At 42.6% G+C, this 21059-nt stretch overlaps 2 protein-coding genes and 1 pseudogene across 2 annotated transcripts in view; 2 read left to right on the top strand and 1 right to left on the bottom strand.

Moving 5' to 3' along the window:
• Psmb7 (proteasome subunit beta 7) overlaps positions 1-21059 on the bottom strand; it is a 58936-nt gene that overhangs the window by 30612 nt on the left and 7265 nt on the right. The window contains exon 5 of the mRNA XM_021157097.2: positions 18099-18214. Within this exon, the coding sequence (XP_021012756.1) occupies positions 18099-18214 (116 nt within the window). The remainder of the gene's footprint in view (positions 1-18098; positions 18215-21059) is intronic.
• On the top strand, positions 6418-6897 carry LOC110290540 (annotated as a pseudogene).
• On the top strand, positions 16432-17200 carry LOC110290541 (cyclin-dependent kinases regulatory subunit 1). The gene has a single exon (XM_021157098.2). The coding sequence runs from the start codon at positions 16502-16504 to the stop codon at positions 16739-16741; it is 240 nt and encodes a 79-aa protein (XP_021012757.1). The 5' UTR covers positions 16432-16501; the 3' UTR covers positions 16742-17200.

The following is a 21059-nucleotide window of genomic DNA, read 5'->3' on the forward strand; positions in this document are numbered from 1 at the left end:
AAAAAAAAAAAAAAAAGAAAAAGAAGGCATGAACGATATCCCTAATGTTATTCAAACTCCCAGATCTTGATCCTAGCCCAAAACTAGATACAACAAGTCATTAGACAAATGCCATACAGATACAGCCATCACGTGACCTACAAAATATTCGAACACCACATCCCACTTTCCCCATATGCCATTGCTAGAAGCCCAGAGCATCCACTGCTTCAGCTCCTAGTTACCCGACCAGGCACCACCATACATAAAGCTAGGGGAAATTCTTTTGAAGAACCATTTGCACTATTTCCTATTCTAAAAACATGGACACCTCTGAGTTCCAAACTATCTGGTTTCCCATACGGAAATGGAGAGGACACAGAGTAGACTGCTTTACACACAGCATGTGCAGTTAAGGAGGCAGACGTTAATGGCACCTGCTTTCCATACGTGGGGCTCTGTGAATACAACACATACATGGACAGTGCTCTATGAACTCCCACCCTAGCAGTAAGGAGAGCACACCAGGGGAAGCAAACAGGACCCAAATGCTGAGCACCAATGCCACATGTAATGCCTATGTCACTAGTTCTTATAGCAAACCACTGTAGTGGTAACCATCTCACCCAGGATTATAGGTCAACATGCACAGGGCAAAATTCCATCTCAGATGCTACCTTATGTGGCCTTCTCACATATATGTCTATATGTACACGACAGTTCAGAAAGGACACACAAGCCTGGTCATAACCATGTCTTACTACTACCCTCAGGCTCTCCTTTCACTTCCCCAATGCATACTTCTCATTCTACTATCACTTCCCAAACACCCATGCTATTTTCAGCCTTCTCACCATGGTATGTGGCAATCCCTGGGCCCCTTGATGGTTCACAGCACTCCTAATCACCTTCAAACCCCAGTTGAGAGGCCACTTCTTTCCAAGAGTCTTCATTGATTACCACCCACCCCCTGAGAGCTTACCACTCTCCTCCAAGACCTGTCCACCCTTCCACAGCTACAGACACACACCAAAGCTAGCATATAAGCACCAAACATCTCCATGTTGGAGTATACTGTGATGAAGAGAAAATGCAACTGGCCAGGAGCCAAGGAAACTGAACAGGTCCCAAGGAGTAACGATAGCAACCGACATCTTATGAGGTGTAAAAGAACATTTACTGCCTGGTACCTAATTCACCACATCAGGATGAATAAAGGCAATCAGATATAATCCAAGTTCGATTTTCAAAAAGATGTCTTAAGGCAACAAAACCATTCAATTCCTGTCGTCATATGGCCAAGCCTCCCACCGCCACAGGGGTGGGTTTCTGCATTCTGCTAGTGAAGCTCCCCATCTCATCAGGAGTTTCCATGTAGTTGCTCCTTAGCAACCTCCACAAGTCTGCCTTTTTTGATCACCCACAGTGACTGAGTAACCACTGCTGCTTACAGAACAAAGCTCTTTAAAACAGAAAAGCAAGGAACAATTCAATGATTGGCAACCCCGGAATGGCTCCATACATACTCACTCCCTACCTTATCCCCCAGGCCCACTGTCCTCCTTTGTGTCCATCCCTCACTGATGCAGCCTCTCTTGACACCTAACACTCCGAGAAGCCAGGCTGTGGAAAGACAGACATAGGAGAAAATCTAAATCCCAGGGAGCTGGCACTAACAGGGTCAGGAACTATGCTCTATGTACTCCTTAATCCACGGCAGCCACTCAGGTGGGCACTGCCGGGCCTTGGCTGCCCTAGCAAGATGCTCATTAAAAGACTCTTCCTGTAAATGACACCCTGCAAAGTCCTGGAAAGAGGGCACTGTCAACCCTATCATTGTCCCACCTACAGATCTGCGAAGACACTGGGGAGCCAACCACATCTGCTGACCTCCAGAAGGGGCTGATGCATTCTACCCAAAGGTCACATCTTCACCCAAGATTTTAAATGAAATATCTGTTCTTGTAAGTCCAAAGTCACTGGCTTAAAAAAAAATGCTGTAGTGTAAATCATAAGTGTTGAGACTAAAAAGGAAAATTATAAAATGCAGAGTATTAATAATACAAAAACATCACACAAAAACATTTCCAAAGATACAACAGTTTATAAGCTGAAAGACAGAGATACACAGTTAGAAAAGCAAATTATAAAAATGTAGCCATTGTCTTCCTTTAACAAAGATTAAAAAGAATAACAATTAGCATCAACAAAAATGTGGTACAATGGGCACTGAAGCTTGGAGGGGCAGAAGGGGACAAAACTTTTTCTGCTGGTAATTTAGAAATCAGAAAGAAGTTGGGCATCTGCCAGGCGTGGTGGTGCACACCTTTAATCCCAGCACTTGGGAGGCAGAGGCAGGCGGATTTCTGAGTTCGAGGCCAGCCTGGTCTACAGAGTGAGAACGAGGACAGCCAGGGCTACACAGAGAAACCCTGTCTCCAAAAACCAAAAAGAAGCTGTGCATCCCCACCAAGCCCTCCTACAAGGGAGCTGCTCTAAGAAACAAAGTCCTATACATAGACAGTCTATTGTTTAGATCAGCAAACAGCAGCAATAAAACAAAAACCTAGAGAAATCTAAAGTTCTAATAAGCAAGAATGGAAGAAATAAATAATGCAATATTATATGTACAAATCAATTAAACATGTCAAAACAGAAATATTTTCATGTGCAATAAAAAGGGTCCACAGAGAACCTTGAGGAGAGAGAACATCTTCTATGGCAGTATTAGTAGGTGTGCTTCCATAATACAGATGACACAAGGCTGCAAGCCCAAGAATCAAAATAGCTGCCTACTCCTGAATGACTATTTCTACTCTGTTTACTCGTACTTTATTTTTCTCTTCAAAAATCACACACTGCTTGTAATTTTAAGGTATAAACCTGGAGAAAATCCAACATTATAAAAGAAGAAACAAAGCTAGCAAACCACCAAGACCTTGCTACCATTACATGCAGCAGCAGCAACAGCAGCAACAGCAGCAGCAGCAGCAGCAGCAGCACTCCTCATGAAATCACCACACAGACTGGAAGGTCAATTCATGTGTGAGTCAAGAGGACCAAGAAAAGGTAGCAGTTAGTCACCGTAAGTATGCCTGTCTCTCTTTAGCTCGTCCTAAGGAGCCCTTCTTTAGGACTGACTGATTCAGAGGGAAAGTCAGCCATCTAATCAAGTCTAGAGCACACCCGCACTCACCTAGAAGCACGCTCTGGCAAACAAAAGCAGCAATGGACTCATGGTCATGAGGAATTCCAGGTCACACTGACATCCCCTGGCTTTGTGGCTCTTTAGACATGGCACATTGTACTGGTCCCACTTTTTAAACAGGGGAGATTGACACTCAGAGATAAGGAACTTGATCCAATCTCATGGCTCATGCTTAAAGCACATCAACAATTTTGAAGTCAAAATTTGTTTTGTTGGGGGGGGGGGGGTTTGGTTTGGTTTGAAATCTTCCTCCATGGCCTAGATTGACATGGAAAAGTGGTCCTCCTGCCTCAATATCATCTGCCACTTCCCTGTCTCCACCTCCACTTTTCTTTTTTCTTTTGTTTGTATCTGTGGTACTGGGCATGGGACCTAGGGCCTCACACATGCCAGGCGAGCACAACGCCAATGTCCTACACCGTCCTCCTGAGAGTCACAGGGCTTTCTCCCTTCCACCACTTGTCTTACACAGGAAAGCCAAATGCTAAAGTCAAGGTTAGTAAGTGAGCCGAGCATTGAGCTAATGCTCACAGTGAGCCTAATCACCACACATGTGAATACAATCTGTATTGCTTTATAACTTTCATTTTACTTAAAAACTCAAAAAATATATTTGAATTTTAGTTAATGTTTTCAATGATTAAATGTATTGTTATTGTCTAGCACTGACACTTAGATATATGTTCTTGGAGTATTTATATTACAATAGCCACATTTTTCAAAAACAAAATTAAGTCTTAATTTTCTGAAACCTCAGAAGCATTAGTGCAGATTGAATAGCCTTTATCCAAAATGATTGGGATCAAAAATAATTTGAATTTTGGATTTGGGGAAATGTGCATACATACAATTATAATGAGATATCTTGGGATGGGACCCAAGTCTAAACATGAAATCATCTGCTTCATATGCAACCTATACACATAGCCTGATGGTAATTTTATGCAATACGTAAGGGGATCTCAGTTCCCACTGCAACCTGTCACATGAAGTCCAGTGTGGTATCTACCTGCAGAGTCAAGATCCCCAACTTCACACTTCAGAGCTGGGATGCTCAACCTATGGTTCAGCCTAAACCTGTTTTTCTGTAAGAATTCAGAATAAAATCTGAATGTCTTGTGAAAACTCACAGCCATTTACTTGCTCTGTATGCTTTAAAATGCTTGCATTAACACAGAATGTATGCAGTTTTAGTTTTGAGAGGTATATTCTTTTATATATCATTGTTTGATTAAATACTAAATCAAACGTAACAATTCTATACTCACTGTTACTGGACAACTGGAGAAATCAAAACTGAAAGGCTTCTCCACACTGTGCTGCTACCCAAGCTCTAAGAATCTGGCAGGAGGAAATCTGCTTCTTCTAAGTCCCAGGCTTCAACTCAGACTGGGGGGAAGACAGGTATTTACTGATGGTCCCAGAGTCCTCAGCCCTGAAGCCATGTGTAGAGGATAGCCCCCATTTTAAAGACTAGATCTGATACTCCACTTGTTTCAAATGATTTTCCTACAGCACAGCAGCTAGTAATAAGTAGACTGAAGATTTAAACCTAGGGTCCAGAGGCTAGGAAGCCCAGGCCCAATTCCAAAGCAACTTGGGACATGCCAGTTGCCCAAGCTCTGTAAACACACAGCTACTCAGGTAGGGAACAGTTCTGGACTCCCTGGTCTCTTTGGGTACATCACTCTGAGCACAAGGTACCATTGCCTCACGTTTGATCAGTGACTCCTACAGGCTGAGGAAGACACTGTGTACAAAGCTGAATGCTGGGGCATAGTCAGAGCTCAATGAAAACTAGTTATTGTAATGACTCTGGGACAAGCTGCCTGTCCTCCAGCAGTGACTTGATATACTCATTCTCCACGGGTCCCTGAGTGGTAGCTTTAATGGGAACCAAGGTGTTCAAAATTTCTTTTCTCAATGTCGAGAAGTTCTAAGAGACAGCAAGAAATGGATCCCCACTGCTTTTCCCCAAATCAATTTTACCAGATCTTCACAGGAAAAAAGGCTGCCTCTGCTAAGGAGCAGTCTGTTTTAAGCACCCAAGGACCTGTCTGCCACTGTGGTCTGCCAAGGTGGAAGATGTATGCAGCGATAAAGGAGTCACGGCAGAACTTTCTAATCCATCAGTGTCAGCTCTTCCTGACAGAGCGCTTACTCACACTTGCTCATTGTTAGTCAACTGGCCACTCTTCCTGCAGAAAACCTGGTGCTTTCCACAGACCTATGGATGGAGGTCATTTTTCACTCCATTCCTGCCTCCAAGGCCTCGTCTCCTGGTACTGGTGCTTGCACTGAGGCCAACAATGCCAGTGTGTGAAAAGCTGATTTATGAATACAAAGCAATGCTGGTGCCAGGGGACTGCGCTCAGCCACTAGAGAGCAGTGGAGCACTTCTCCAGCTCAGAGAGACTGAGCCACAGACTTGAAAAGGTTTAATTGTATGCATGCATTTCATTATAAGCCTTGGCCAAAAGCTTTAGAGGCAGGCGGCAGGGCAAGCAATCAGACAATCTTGCATGGCTTGCTGAAATCCAGATTTGTCCTTTGTCAGCATAAACAGTTTAATTTGATGTTTTCACTCCTGAGTAAGCACTGAGTATTACATCTAAACCCTCGTGAGGGGAAGAACGCCTCCTTTTCATCAACAAATGTACTTCAATGTCAGGGTCGACTTTTAATTCCCAATAAATTATTGGAGATATATTCCCAGTTAATATGCTGGGAAAATATATATTCTCAATCATCCAACATTCTTCACTAAAAAACTAGTATCTCAAGCAATGCAGCTCCTTCTCTACACATAAATGTAAGAAGATATTTAAAATACCCTTTGAAGGGAACGGGATTTTCCTCACAATTGTAGCTGTAAGGTCTCACGGACCTGACAGGTTATAAACACTCCCAGGAAAAGCTTGAAATCTGGGGGTACCTAGGCTTAAAATGCTAAAGGTTTTCTTATTAATGTATTGTGGTGACACACCACTAGTTACGGCAAGAAACATTCTCTTAAAACAGAGGGCCACCTAACCCCATGCCTATGGACTAAGATGGAGGGTGACAATTGCTACAGATGTGCCTGTCCTACTTCCTGTCCTGCTTTGCAAGGGTTAGTCTGCTTTGCAAGTCTTTCCCAAGCTGCCATGTCCCTCAGAACCCTCAAGAACAAAGAGGGAGTTTCTCTTCTGGTCCCAGGCGCTGCGGGAGCCTCGGATTACCGTGCAAACATGGCCAAGTCCAAGAACCACACCACACACAACCAGTCCTGTAAATGGCACAGAAATGGCATCAAGAAATCCCGGTCACAAAGATACGAATTTCTTAAGGGGATTGACCCCAAGTTCCCGAGGAACATGCGCTTTGCCAAGAAGCACAACAAGAAAGGCCTGGAGAAGATGCAGGCCAACAATGCAAAGGCAGTGAGTGCATGCGCAGAGGCCATCAATGCCCTGGTGAAGCCTCAGGCCATCAAGCCCAAGATGCCAAAAAGCCCCAAACTCAAGCGGCTGGCTTTCATCGCTCACCCTAAGCTTGGGAGGCGGATTCGAAGCTACATGGTAAAGGCTTCTTTCTGCCAACCAATGCCTAAGGTTCAAACCAAGGCAGGGGCCAAAGCTCCAGCTAAGGCCCAGGCTTCAGCTCCAGCCCAGGCTCCCAAAGGTGCTCAGGCCCTCAAAGGTGCCCAGGCCCCTGTGAAGGCCCCGTAGAAAGGCTCCTGCCAGTGTGAAGATAGACGGACTGCTATGACATACCTCCCCACACACTATTTGCAGATAGATGACCAGTGTCCTATGCTGTTCTTACAAATAAACTCAGGCAAGATCAAAAAAAAAAAAAAAAGAACAAAGAGGGCAAAGGTTTTACCAAATTGTAAGCATACCTGATGTTAATAATAAAATATTATGCAAAATAGAAATCCTACTTACTGAAAAAAACTGGACAGCTACAAATCTTTCTTTTCAGACATGGAAGCAATGTACATTCAGAGAGGTAAAGGAACCTACTCAAAGCTGCACAGCTAGGGCCGGCAGAATGGTGACACTGGAGGTAGCACCACCCTCATCCTGTGAACTACCCAGAAACACAGAAAGCGACTTTCCACTTAATCTGACCTAAAATCAGAGAGTGAAAGAGCAGCAAGCACTAGGTTGCTAAGTACAAAGACACTTTGCTTTTAGCAGGTCCAATTTTGAGACAGGAGCAGAGAAAGAGGAATTAGTTAACCTCAGTCTCTCTGAAGTGGGATTTAAAGCAAAGAACGTAAAACTGAACACTTTGTTTAACCGATCTAAAAGTACTCCTGGCAAAGGCTTTTATTTGGTTGTGGATAGACTGAGTACTGAACTCAAACTGGAAAAGATTTCATAGGAAAATGTCAAAGCTTAAAAAAAAAAAAAAAAAAAAAAAAAACATTAATTCAATACCTTCAGTATTTTACCGACACCTTTATCTACCCCACAGAACCAAGAACAAAGTCCACTCTGGTCAGAATAGGTTAAGAACCGTCAAAGGCTAGCTGTATTACATTCCATTTCAGGTAACATCATGAATTTTAAAAGGAAAAGTTTTCTCATCTCTAACCTAAGGACACCATCTATTGGCTTAGTACCACCTTTGCAAAAACCAGGAAGCAAGATACAGAATTTAACCTGCAGGGACTTTCAGCTCCCAGCTGTTTCCTTTTTGGCAATTCATAGCTACTGAAATCTTAAGATTCAAAATCCATGTGTTACACATTTTAAATCTTCTAAAATGGACCTTACTTGTATTAATCAAAGCTTGGAAAGGTGCCAGAGAAATCTTAGCACACAGAACTGCACAGAAAATGTGTTGGCACTAAAATGACTGCAACACTACACAAACATCCACTATATGCTTCCCAGAAAGGCTGACACTCAGGGCACCCACTGCATCTTCAAGCCCACTCAAGGGGACCGGACCTTTAGCCACTCCTGATTTTCTTTGGCCACAGGTCTCATATAGCTCAGTCTGGCCTAGAACTCAAAAATATAGTCCTACTAGAATCTGCCCACTTCAGCTTTCATAGTGCTAGGATTAAAAGCATACATCCCTACTTTCTAGCCACCATTTTATAGCAGAAATAAAGGTTCATAGCCAGGGAATTCTGAACTTAGATTTAAAGATACATTGACTCCAGAAATGAGCTCTTTTCACAGCACCTCAAAAGATGGCAGAGAGCACCACATGCAGGTGAGTGTCTCAGCACCCTGAGGGAGCTGAAGCATCAGGAGGTGTGGCCTTGACATTCCCAAGATTAAAAACTAAGTTCATTCACAGACCTGCCAAAAATAAAGATACTATACCACAATCACTAAAAACCACAAGGAGGGTTTTATTCTGCAGAAGTCCAGCATGCAGAAGTCTCCCACTACTAAGATAGAGAGACCCCGAAGTGAGCTCGCAGGCCCAATTTATGGCTTATTAGGGTAATTCCGGAGTAGGTGGGCTTTGTCTTATTCTGTCTCTGTGGACATTCCATTACCTGGACATGGGGGCTTGCTGGAAACTACTGACTATTGTCCCTGCTTCAGGCCAGGTGTGGGGCAGTTTCTGATTAGCTACTTGAAGCCTGGGTTTGTGAGCCTAATATCCTGAACTGCCAATTTGAAGCCTGTCATGGAGTCAGCCTAGCCTTTTAATTCCCTCCTTTCAGTAATGGGCCATCTTGAATGCTTGAGATGTTTCTGAGGTCCCTACACTAGCAGCTCCAGCCAGTCCTATGTCAAGGAGAGAACCTAGTAACACAGCAGAAATGGCCGCCTTTTAACTCGATTGTTTGGAGGTGCTAGCTGGTTGAAGACATCAGCTTCATTTTTAAAATAACAGATCTCAGGTTCCAGGAAGCTGGATCCAAGCAGAGCTAGGCCTGAGGCCAGGATTTCCATGACTTCTTCCAGGGATCTAAGTTACACTAAGTATTCTCAATATTCTCCCAAAAAGAGACCCTCAGGGTCACTGGCTGTCTGCACAGCTTCCAAGAAGGAAGTTCCCTATACTGGATCAGATCCTGGCTGCCTCTGACTCACAGGATTCAGGGAATAGACAAAAATCATAGCAATACATGATTTTAGGATTCCCAGTATAGCAAAAAGAACTCCCAGCAATGCTTCAGTGATGAAGTCCATAGACGGACTGGTCTTAGTCTTCTGAGAAGGTATCCAAGAAAGCCAAAGAACTAAATACAACTGCCATTAAATCTATCCCTGACTCAGGAACTGACAATGAACATGGAAGAAACCACCCTGAAGCATGCTAATTTGGTCCCATACAAGATAACTTTCAAAAGCAAGTCTTGTGGAGACACCATGTCCGCACAGCAGGCATAGCAGGCATTCCAGCACTGGGGAGGCTGAGGCAGAAAATCGGGAGTTTGAGGCCAGCATGGGGTACATGGCAAGCCTCAAAATGTATTAATAAATAAGGAAAGAAAACTGGAGGTGTGTGTAAAATACAGAAAAGTGACCCTCAACTTCTCTATATGTGGTGGTTTGAATAAGCACAGCCCCTTAAGTCATCAGGGTGTAGCATTATTTGAGAAGGATTAGGAGGTGTGGCCTACTAATTTTATTACAGGAAGCTTCAAAAGTCCACACCAAACCTAGCTTTTCTTTCTCCTCTCTGCTTTCAGACATAACTTAGATATTTCTCTAGCACCATGCCTTCATGCCACCATCTCCACAACATGATGATAATAGTCTAAATCTCTGAAACTCAAGTTTCCAGTTAAATGCTTTCTTTTATAAACGTCATCTTGGTCATGACATCTCCTCACAGCAATAGAACAGTGACCAAGACATCATCCATGTTTCGATTTAACTGTAGGACTAATCTGTCTGTAAGACAAGACACTGTTTTGCTTCTGCCTCTCTGTCCCCATCATCTAACCTGCTCAGGGCCCTGATACTGGGATTTGGTAGGTACATTCCAGTAATTAGGAAACTGTGTACTCACTTTATCTGGATAGACTTTACCTCAATGGCCCTCAGAGTGACCCCACATCTTCCCTAATGATGCATACCAATGTTTATTCCTTAAGTTAGTATTCCTAAATTGTCCAAGGGCCTCATTTCCAGGAATGTCATGCTTGAAATGTATTCACGTTAATTCTCTATGTGGATAAGCAGGCAAAATAAAAATTTTATATACCATGCCAATGCTGCTACAAGGAACACTGCCAACCTAACGAAAAGACAGTCCCCAAGCTTCTACTGACATGACTTCAGTCTGCCTAATAAAGGAAAGCTGGCAAGTTCACAGCGTAAGCTAATTAATCTGAGAATTAAGTGCCTGCATTTTGTCCATCTAAAAAGAAATGACTAAAACCTTATCGCTTTCTTAATTTAAAAAAATTTTTCAGAGACTCTTGTCCAGCTTTAACAAATCACATTAGTAGTCTCTTCCAAATTAATTTTCTAAAAGGGATGTCAGTAAACTAAAACTTTAACATTCTCTTGTCTAGGTTATGCACTTCCTCAATGGATGGAGAAACCTTTGCGAGCCCCTCTCTACGTCTGAAGGTCAAATACAACAGTAGTGAAGTATCTTGCCACAGCTGTGCTGTTGCTGGGGGCTTGAGTGTGATTGTCACTGTGGTCAACATGATTGAGACAGGGACAGACCACAGGGCCACAGGTTACCGTACTCTTCTCCCAGTAAAACCTCTAAAAGACCAGGCTTTAGTGAGACGTCCAGACCAGTGCCAGGAGATCACCTACCTATGCCACCTGGCCAAGTGAAGAAGACAGAATGGGTGACATATTTAATGTAGAAAAGTACACTTTGTACACCTGGCTGGTTGCCCACACTATCCAGTGGGCAGGCAAACTTTTGGTACCCCTTTCTATCAGTGCTTACTGTCAAATCAACAAAACAAAAACAAAACTAACAAAAGGGAAAAACAAAAAAACCACCTTATTACAAAGTTTGGCTTCTACTTCTCATAATAAAGTCAATTTAAATAAAACAGAATATAGATGAGACATTCGTTTTTTCAAACTAGCTAGCAGAAGGCAGAAATCCCCCCGCCCCGCCCCGCCCGCCCAGGATGCTCACAGCCCAGGAGAGCGTTACACTGAGGATGGCCTCGCTTGTGCCATTATTTGAGGTTTGGGTTGTTGCTCATCCAAAATAACCACCATGAATTAAAACAAAACTCATCAAATCCTGGCAATTGTAGAGCTCTCCCGCAGCACCTAGCTCCCCACTCAACAGGATGGAAAGGGGAGAAAGGGAAATCAGCAGAATGAAGACACAAAAACAAACCACCATAGAAATGGAAGCCAGGCTAGGAAGGAGACACCTACCCAGACCCTGTCACAGAACAAGGCTAAGAAAGCCCAGAGGCAAAGCCCAGGGCACCATGAAACTGAGGTATATGCGTTTGCAAAGCTCTCCTATTCACAATGGACATGACTGGAAAGAAACAAAAAATAAAACCATGTTGTCTTAAGGTCATAGAATTATGAAAAATTGAAATGTTTTTGACCCTTTAAAGCTGTTTCAATAAATACTTGGTTGTTGTTGACATGCTTGGTGGAAAATCTACACAAGGAACAATCAAAAACACAAAAAGCAAGTAAATATCTTTTGGGAATTTGGACAAATACTTTTACTACTCAGAAGCAAGGCTTAATAGCTTAATAAGACAACATCTGTGAGCCAGTGATTATCACAGCAGCAGTGTTGTACTGGGACTTGCTGGAGAGGGACATCAAAGGTTCAAATCCCAGCTTTGCCACTTACCAGCTGAGCAATAATAGCTAAATTGCTACTTCTAAGTTTTGGGTTTCTCATCAATAAAATAGCAGTAACAGAATCATCTGCACAGACTTTAACAGAAGATAATGTAGCAGCACCCAACAGACTATGACATAGACACACTACATAAATATGCTTTACTTTTAATAGATTCAATAATCACCAAGAAAGGACCAGTCACGTGAACACTGCTTTGTGTTGTTTTCTTACAGCTAAACTGGAGCCATATACATAGAACAGGGTCAATGCTAACTCTACTCTAGAATTCAAAACTAGTCCACAGTAGGCAGCAGCTGATGTTACTAAGTTCCATACATTCACTGGTACCACCAAATTACAGAAACAAGATTCTGGCAGGTTCTTAAGACAAGATTCCACTCTTACATATCATAGAAGTTTTGCAGAGACAAAAGGAACAAGGCAGGGAGTGGCAATGAGAATGCACTCAGGTGAGAGCAAGGGGTTGCTGCCACAGAGGTCCAGAATATACACAGAAAAAGAGCCCGAAATGGAACTGAAGAGGGAGAGTTACTGCCACACAGCAGCCAACAGCAGGCAGGTAGTAGCACCGAAGAAGACAGTAAAGAATGAACCCAGGAATGCAGGATTAGCCTGTGGTTTGGCAAACTACTGAGTGCTCTCCACAATGACAGGGCCATCCCTCTTGACACCAGGCCAGTCCAGGGCTTCCACATGCCTGGTCTGAACACAACCTACCTTTCTAAGCCTCTTTCACGTCAATGCTCCTTTTGGATGTCGTCAGATGATGTCCCACAGCAAATCTAACCCAGAAAGATTAAGATTGCCTAGGGCTAATAACCCCCAAAACGAAAACATCTTGGCTTGCAACATCTAGACCCCACTTTGCCTTACCTCCGGCCCTCTGCTGGGCCTCCTAGACAGAACCCTTCCCAATCTCCAGAACTGTTCCTGCCTCACCTCCAGTAAAGCAAACCTGCAGAGCTTGGGTCACCAAAGGGCCTAAGAGTCTTCCCTGTGGGCAGAGTGAGGCAGCAAACTTCTTCTTGGTGTTTTCCTGTATTAAACTGGCAAAAAGATCCAGTGTTTGAGAGGCAGCTCCAGAAAGACATCTTTGTGTTCTCTTGGTGAGAATAAACTAGTGCCATCTATTTGGAAGGCAATTTGGCAATGGCTCTTGAAAGGTAAAACATCCTATACTGCTTGCCATCTGTCACTTCTGGGGGCCGCCTGCCCAGCAGCAGTACTTCCTTCCTGTGTCTGGGGAAGTCCACCCTTACAGAACAGGCTGAGCCTCACCTTCAGAAGCACCCCCCCCTTTCCCCATGCAGCTCTCTGTGAAGGGCTCCAGCATCAGCTCAGGGACTGTCCGGCCACTGCTGCACAGCTCTACAGATTACCGTGCTCACCTGACACAGCCCATTTCTAAACAAGGAGGCTTAGATTTTTTTTTTCCCCCATGCTCTTGGCCCCAAACTCAGTGTTTCCCCTCCTAGGTTAAGTTAGAAACCACATGCTATCAGATAAACAAAAGCAAAACACCTCTTCTGAAAATTGTGCAAGGATTGTACTGCTTATAAAAGAATTCTCACAGATACATGAACACATCCTAATCTAGAAACTTAAAGATAAACCAATCAATATACTGGTAAAACTCTAAAAAGCAAACCGTTCATCTTTAGACATACATGTGAAGCAGTCAATTACAGCAACTACAGAAATAATATTCTCCATATCATTTAGACCCACAGAGAGACAAAATCCTTAAAACTTAAAGTTGCAGATGTAGCTCGGTGACAAAGAACTTCCCTCATGTACAAGGCCCTGCTTTGATTCCCAACACCACAAAAAATAAAAAATAAGACAAATCAATAGGAGATGACTGTGTGAGCTAGCAAGGCTACATCCATGTACTTTTTAAGGATACCTAGACAAGCAGATAGGTAAAAAGAGAAGGACAGATGAAGATGTAGCATAAAATATTGTTTGGGTAAGAAAACAACAAAATCGACCCCTAACAGTGGTAGGTCTTAGGGAGGGGTATGAAGAAGACTTACTTGGCCTCTTTTGTGTTATCATGTGCAGTCTACCCTCATCAGACAATGTTTCAGTGTCACTTACTCAGAAAGGACTTTTCAAACACCATATACTCCTTCCTGTTCTTCTCTGTTACTGTGTTCTTTTAGAGTTTAATGTATTTACTGGCTTACTGCCATTCTGAGCCACAAGGCCACAGGCTAAGAGGTGGCACTGTGCTGAGCACTATCTTATCAGCACCAAACAGTGCCTAACACAGTGCTGCCAAGTGAGTATCTGGCAAATGAATGACAAGACTCCTTTAAAGACTCAGCGAAACTTTCCCTGCTCCTCGACAGTTGACAAGTGCCCCTTTCTCCCATGGATCCCACTGGCCTTTGTAACCAGCCTTTGCAGACATCTGCCTCTCTGCAAAGACTATGCCTGTCTTGAAGGTAAAGATCCTCTTATAAATCTCTTTCAATACAATAGTTGAGGAACTGGCAGGAATGGGTGTACACCTTTAATCCCAGCGCTGTAAATTTAAGCCATCCTGGTCTACATAGCAAGCTATAGGATAGTTAGAGCTACATAAAGACCCTGCCTAAAACAATAAGATAAAAATCAAAACAAATAGTTGAGGAACAATGTGCAGATGAATAAACAACTCTCAAAGTTAACAACCTATGTGCATTAGTCTTACTGCACAGCAAAAGCAGACAGTGTAGAGTAAGTGGGCTAAAGAAGAAATATCTTACAAGCTGGGCAGGTGGTAAGCACCTTTAATCTCAGCACTCAGACAGCAGAGGCAGGTGGATTTCTGTGAGGTCGAGGCCAATGTGGTCTAAAACAAGTTCCAGATCAGCCAGGGTTACAGAGTGAACAAGGACTTGTCACAAAGCTTGAGTGTGAGTGTGTGTGTGTACATGAGTGAGTGAGAGAGAAGAAATATTCTACAAATTCAGTTATGGACCTGAGCTCAATTAAGTTCCTAACAGCCTAAGACCACAGCAAGCACAAGCAAAATAGGCACTTGACTGCTTACTTCAAACAACTTTTCCTAAAGTCAGCATGTGGCAAACCACTACAGTCCAAATGCAAGAGAAGGGTGCTCTATTTTCCATTTTAAAAATGTTTGGTATCAATGTTATATGTCCTGCCAGGCAAGGAGAGCACTCACCTTTAATCCCAGCACCAAGGAAGCAGAGGCAGATGATCTCTTGAGTCAGTGGCCACCTGATCTACAGAGAGTTCCAGGAGAGCCAGGGCTAGAACGAAATGATGTCTCAAAACAGCAAAAACAAAAACAAATGAAATGTCCTGAACCTGGTGGATTCTATCAGGCTGTTGGCAAAGAAAGAACATCTTGAAGGACATGGTGAGGGTTTATGGTGATGATAAGAGCCTGCCCACGCAGGAGTATACTGACAGGTGAATGAAATATAGCTTCCCTGTGCACTGTAATTTTTCTCAAGTTCAGAATCTTTCAAATAAAAAATAATGAAAACAAGCCTGGCATGGTGGCACAGCCTTCAATCCCAGCACTCTGAAGGACACTCTCTTAAGAGGTCAAGGCCAGCCTTGTCTGCATAGTGAGTTCCAGAATGGCCAGGGCTGGCTATGCAGAGAGAGACCCTGTCTCAAGCCCCGGCCCATTTTAAGAGAAAAGATGAAGTTGAGTCTAAGTGCATAGTTTAATATTTCTAGCTACTTGAAATACTGAGGCAGCAGGATCACAAGTTCAAGGCCAGTCTAGGCTACAAAGTGAGTTCAAAGGCAGACCAAGCAACTTTGTAAGATAAAGTGATGTCTCAAAGTAAGAAGAGGGCTGAGGCTTGGTACCTAACTCAGTGATAAAACACTCACAAGCATACTTGAGACCCTGTGTTCAAACTCTGATACCACCAAAAAACAAAATAAAAGTCTCCCTTTACTACCACTTCAAGGAATTGGAAGAGGAGAAATAAAAGCACTTCAACAGAAAAGAAATTCTTAATAAATCACTTTAGAACAATTTTTAAAATATAGTATTGTCATTTTAAGATAATTATAAAGACCCATTTATACATGAAAGCGTGGTCATTCATATACACCACAAACTCCCAACATTTGGGAGGTTGAGACAGGAAAATCAGGAGTTTGAGGCCATCCTGAGCTAAACAAAAACATTAATTACAAAGATCTACTCATGGTGTAAGGTTGGTTTCCTAGAATGGAGGAAACAGCTACGATAAAGTGCCTTGTACAGGGATAGACTACACAATGGAACAAAGTCTCCAACTGGTAACTTCCAACTATTTAAAGAGATCATCTTCCCAACTCCAGAGCCAAGATAGAAAGGTTGACAGCAAAGAGCAAGAAAAACAGCAACCAGACAACTAGACTTACATAATTTGATTCAGAAATTTAATATAAACTTCCGTTTGAAAATGTCAATTTGGTGTTTGAAAGCGAGGCCAAAGAGGGTGGGAGCGCGTGCTGCTGGGAGTTGTCCGGAGGCCAGCGGCGCGGGGCTGAGCGCCCTCCGACAGAACAATCATGTCCCACAAACAAATCTACTATTCGGACAAATACGATGACGAGGAGTTCGAGTACCGGCATGTCATGTTGCCCAAGGACATAGCCAAGCTGGTCCCTAAAACCCATTTGATGTCTGAATCTGAATGGAGGAACCTCGGCGTTCAACAGAGTCAGGGATGGGTCCACTATATGATCCATGAACCAGAACCTCACATCTTACTGTTCCGGCGGCCACTGCCCAAGAAGCCAAAGAAATGAAGCCAGTGAACCGCCTTCCGGCCTCGAGCTTTCCANAGCTGTCCTCACTCCCTACCATCTTTCTGATCTTGTGATCATGTTGCTTTCTTATTTCTCACTTTGATATGTAAAGGATACACTGTTTGAATGTGCTGGTACCTGCTTTGCTTCTGGAGTTGAGCCACCAGTGCCACAGCCCTGTCAGATGAGTGTGACCTCAAAGCCCTCGTGCTCGGGACCCAGCAGGCCATATTTGTCATTTGGCAGAAGCATGTGAAATCTAGATCATGGCTGTTACAGGGATGGTGTGAATTTGCTGATGTGGTTTTTACTATTGGGTATTGTATTTATGATGACTTATGGATTTGTGTTTCAATGTATTGGAAACTTTGCATTTTATCTGACAGATCTCTTCCATGTTACAAGCCTTGATTAAAGGAAGTTTTTTATAATCTTAAAAAAAAAAAAAAGAAAATGTCAATTTGTCTAAGAAAAATTTTAAACATTTTTAAAATAAATACAAAAACAAAGAAACAAAAGAACCCACTGTTCTTATCTAGCAGTTGGAGCTAAACCACAAATACAAAAAGCCTGACCCAAAAAATTTACAACTGTTGATAAGCCACGCATTGGCGCAGATTTCCCGTGTACTGTGCCACGCACAACAACCTGGTAGCACTTGACACTACAGGTAGGAAACTAAGGGACCCGGCCATCTAGCTTCATTGAAAAAGGCCTCTTGGGCTGTGAGATGGCTCAGTAAAAACACTTGTCACAAAGCTGGATGACCTGAGTGAGTGTGATCCCAGAATCCACATAAACAGAGTACTGACCCCGTAAGCTGTCCTCTAACCACATGTGTGGCACCTGTGTGCCTGTCCACAATAAATAAATAAATAAATAAATAAATAAATAAATAAATAAATAAGAGAAACTAAAACGATTTAGAGACTTTCTATCAGTTCCAGCATGTTGAAAGGTGTGACTTCCACCCAGTCTTCCCACCTGCTTAGAGGGCTCTGCATACTCTAATAGCACCGTCTCCTAGGACCTGCCCAAGCATCCACTGCTTTCTGCCTGCCCACAACTCCCAGATCCTCTTAGGATATTCCTAACCTTTTGGTTTTAGATCATTGCAAATTCTCGTATAGGTAGAAGTAACAGAGAGTTCCTACATATCCTTGACCTGGTTTCTCCAAAGGAACAGCTGATGTGACTACAGTTCAGTATTACCTACAATAACAGCCTTTAGCTGAGTATTTTCACTTCCTAACATAGTAACTGGGATGCATTGCTGCCTCCCTTAACAATAATGGAAACAGCTCTTCAAAAGATCAATTTGTTTTTGAGTCTGAAACAAGAAAAACGTAACACTCACCCATGGTGACATAAGGCAATTTATCAGTTGATCCATGAGGATAGATGCTGTAGAGATGAGGTCCAGTAACATCTACTCCCCCCAAAACTAGGGCTGCACCAATGTAACCTTGATACCTGGTGATCAGAATAGACACAAGGTAAGAATTGAGTCCTGAGTCACTGTAGTTTATGCAAAAAGCTGCACAACTCAGACAAGAGTTTTCCTTACATGTTTCACTAAGAATTATTGCCTGCATAGGAACCAGTCAGGGAACTAAAATCAGTTAAACATTTAGAATTAGCTCCTGTAAACTGTGTGCAGTATCCCTACCACATGACTCATTTTAGATCTGACACACAGCCACCTTTTTAAAAGCACTATCATTCCCAGCTTAATAAAAGGGGGTGAGGGGTACAAAACTTAAGAGACAGAGAACTTGCTATTCCAAAGACCATCAGCACTGGATAATAAGGTACCCACTTAGTTAACAGTGAAGAGTTGCTAAATTCAAGCCATTCAGCTCTTCTAACAAGCAGTCTCAACACACAATAGCTCATGCCACCACACCCTTTCCTTCTGAATAAACCCACCACATAATAATCACAGATGCTAATAAGCAAAACAGGAAACTGTTGCATCCTTCAGGGACATGTGGAGCTCCATCATGACCTAGGAAGCTGCTGGTGGCCCACAAAGTAGGGCTATAGTTGTTCAGGAACACAAACAAAAAAATGTTTCCACCCACCTTCCCTGCATGCAACTGTGCACTCAGGTTGGGACATTTGCTCAACTCTTTACCTAGTTGGTGATTGTTTCTACAGACACCTATCTTTCCCTGGATTGGCTCAGTTCTTCACCAAGACAACTGCTGTACTTAATGAACATGGTGGATTTAAAGTTTTCAACTCTAAACCCTTAGCTCTTTAAAAAAATTGAAACCAACACGTGCTAAACTTGCCATACACTAAATCACAAATAAAGGAGCAAAGCCATCACTCCAATTGGGAAGCACAACTGTGAAGTCCAGGCACCAAACTGCTGATAATCTTCCATTTTCAAAGTGAAAAATTCAAGGATAGGAAAGAATTTTAGGAGCAGCATGATGAGAACCCAGAGATGATGGCTCAGCAGATAAAAGTGCTTGCTGCCAAGCCAATGATTTGAGGTTCAGTCCCCAACACCTACATGGTGGAAGGAGAAAACCAACTCTACAGTTGTCCTCTGACCTCCTCCACATGTGCATCACCACCACACACACACACACACACACACACACAAAATATGCAATTTAAAATATTTTTTAATTTTTTAAAGATGGCTGGAGAGGTGGCTCAGTGGTTAAGAGTATATACTGCTCTTGAAGAGAACCCAAGTTTAGTTCCCAACACCCACATCAAGAGGTTCACCACTGCCTGTAACTCTGGCTCCAGACAGCCCTCCAAGGGTGTTTGTACCTGAACAAACCTCACCAACTGACACAAAGTTAAAAACAAGGTTAAAAGATTATTTATTTATTTTACAAGTCTTAGCCTAAAGAGGGAACAGAGGTCCTAACTGTGGAAACATCTGGTTCAAGGCTTGTTAGCAGTGGGCTCAAGGTTGGAGCCTGAGACACTACACAGACAAGCCAGAAAGGCTGGATGCAAGCCTCCACCAATGCTGAGTTATCTATTCTACTGCTTGCTGAGGAGATGGGCATCTGAATAAAGACAGTTCCCTTCCAGGCTTCCTGCTGCATGTCTTCAAAAAGAACTAAAATGTTTAGAAAAATGACTGGCATCCTTAAAATCTGAATCAGGGGGCTAGGGGTAAAGGTCAATGGTAGAGCATTTATTTGCACAGCACATGCAAGTCCTGGGTTAGAACTCCAACACTAAAACAACAACACAAAAACTCTGATCCAAAAAGCCTATTTACAGGACTCCAGCCCAAGAATACAGTCAGAGAAAGAAATATACGGAGATGCGTTCACCACAGCACTGTTAGTGATGTAAAAGATGGAGAAATGGCTGAATAAACATACCCAACAGAATATGACACTGATCACTAAAAACCACACCTTTTTGTACACTATTAATTGTGGTATGATCTTCTGGTTTTGACAATGTGTATCAAAGGCTAAACATGCCTTTATGAATCACGGAATTTTTTGGAGCCAAGGAATTTATTCTAAAACACTGCCTGAGTAATTATGCAACCATCCAAATACTCGGGAAAATATCTTCAAAAAGGCCATATCATTAAAATTCAAAGTCTGATTAATGTAACATGAGACTGACAACACTAAAATAAAAAATATACTTATATACAGTGTAGTTAATATAATTGTATTTTAATATAATTAGTATATTATTACTGATAGTTGGGACTTAAAAATTTGTGGGTCAGATCTCTTTGAGAATTTACTACAATTCAGCCTTCACCCCTAAATAGGTATTCATTCACTTAAGTATTTTCTTATTTCATGTGGTGCTAGGTCTCTAGAACGCTTCTCTAGACTGGAGAGAACTCCTGAGTCTGAGCTCTCTACTAACCAATACAGCATTGTACACAGGGCAAGCTACAAAGCCATTTCTGTTGATGCATACACATGAAGCTGTAGGTAAAGCATAAAAGATCCGAAAAAGTCAAATAAAAACGTTTAGGTCCCATTATAAATACTACCATCACCAGCCTTGCTTTTTACTTTTCAAATTATTATACTTACATTCTTGTGTTGTGGATGCATGAGCACCATACTGCATATGTGGAGGTCAGTAAGCAACTTACAGAAGTTTGTTCTCTCCTCCAGCATGTGGGGTCTAGGACTGTCAAACTCACTTTCAAATTTGGCAGCCTTTACCTGCTAAGCTAGCTAGTCAGCCCTTCATATTCTTTTTCCCTCATAAATCAATGAGACAAAAACTATCACTGGCATTTTCCTAGGAAAAAACCTACACTTAAGAAGTGTAAGACAGGGGGCTGGTGAGATGGCTCAGT

Source organism: Mus caroli, chromosome 2, assembly GCF_900094665.2.
Source record: "Mus caroli chromosome 2, CAROLI_EIJ_v1.1, whole genome shotgun sequence".
Classification (NCBI taxonomy): domain Eukaryota; kingdom Metazoa; phylum Chordata; class Mammalia; order Rodentia; family Muridae; genus Mus; species Mus caroli.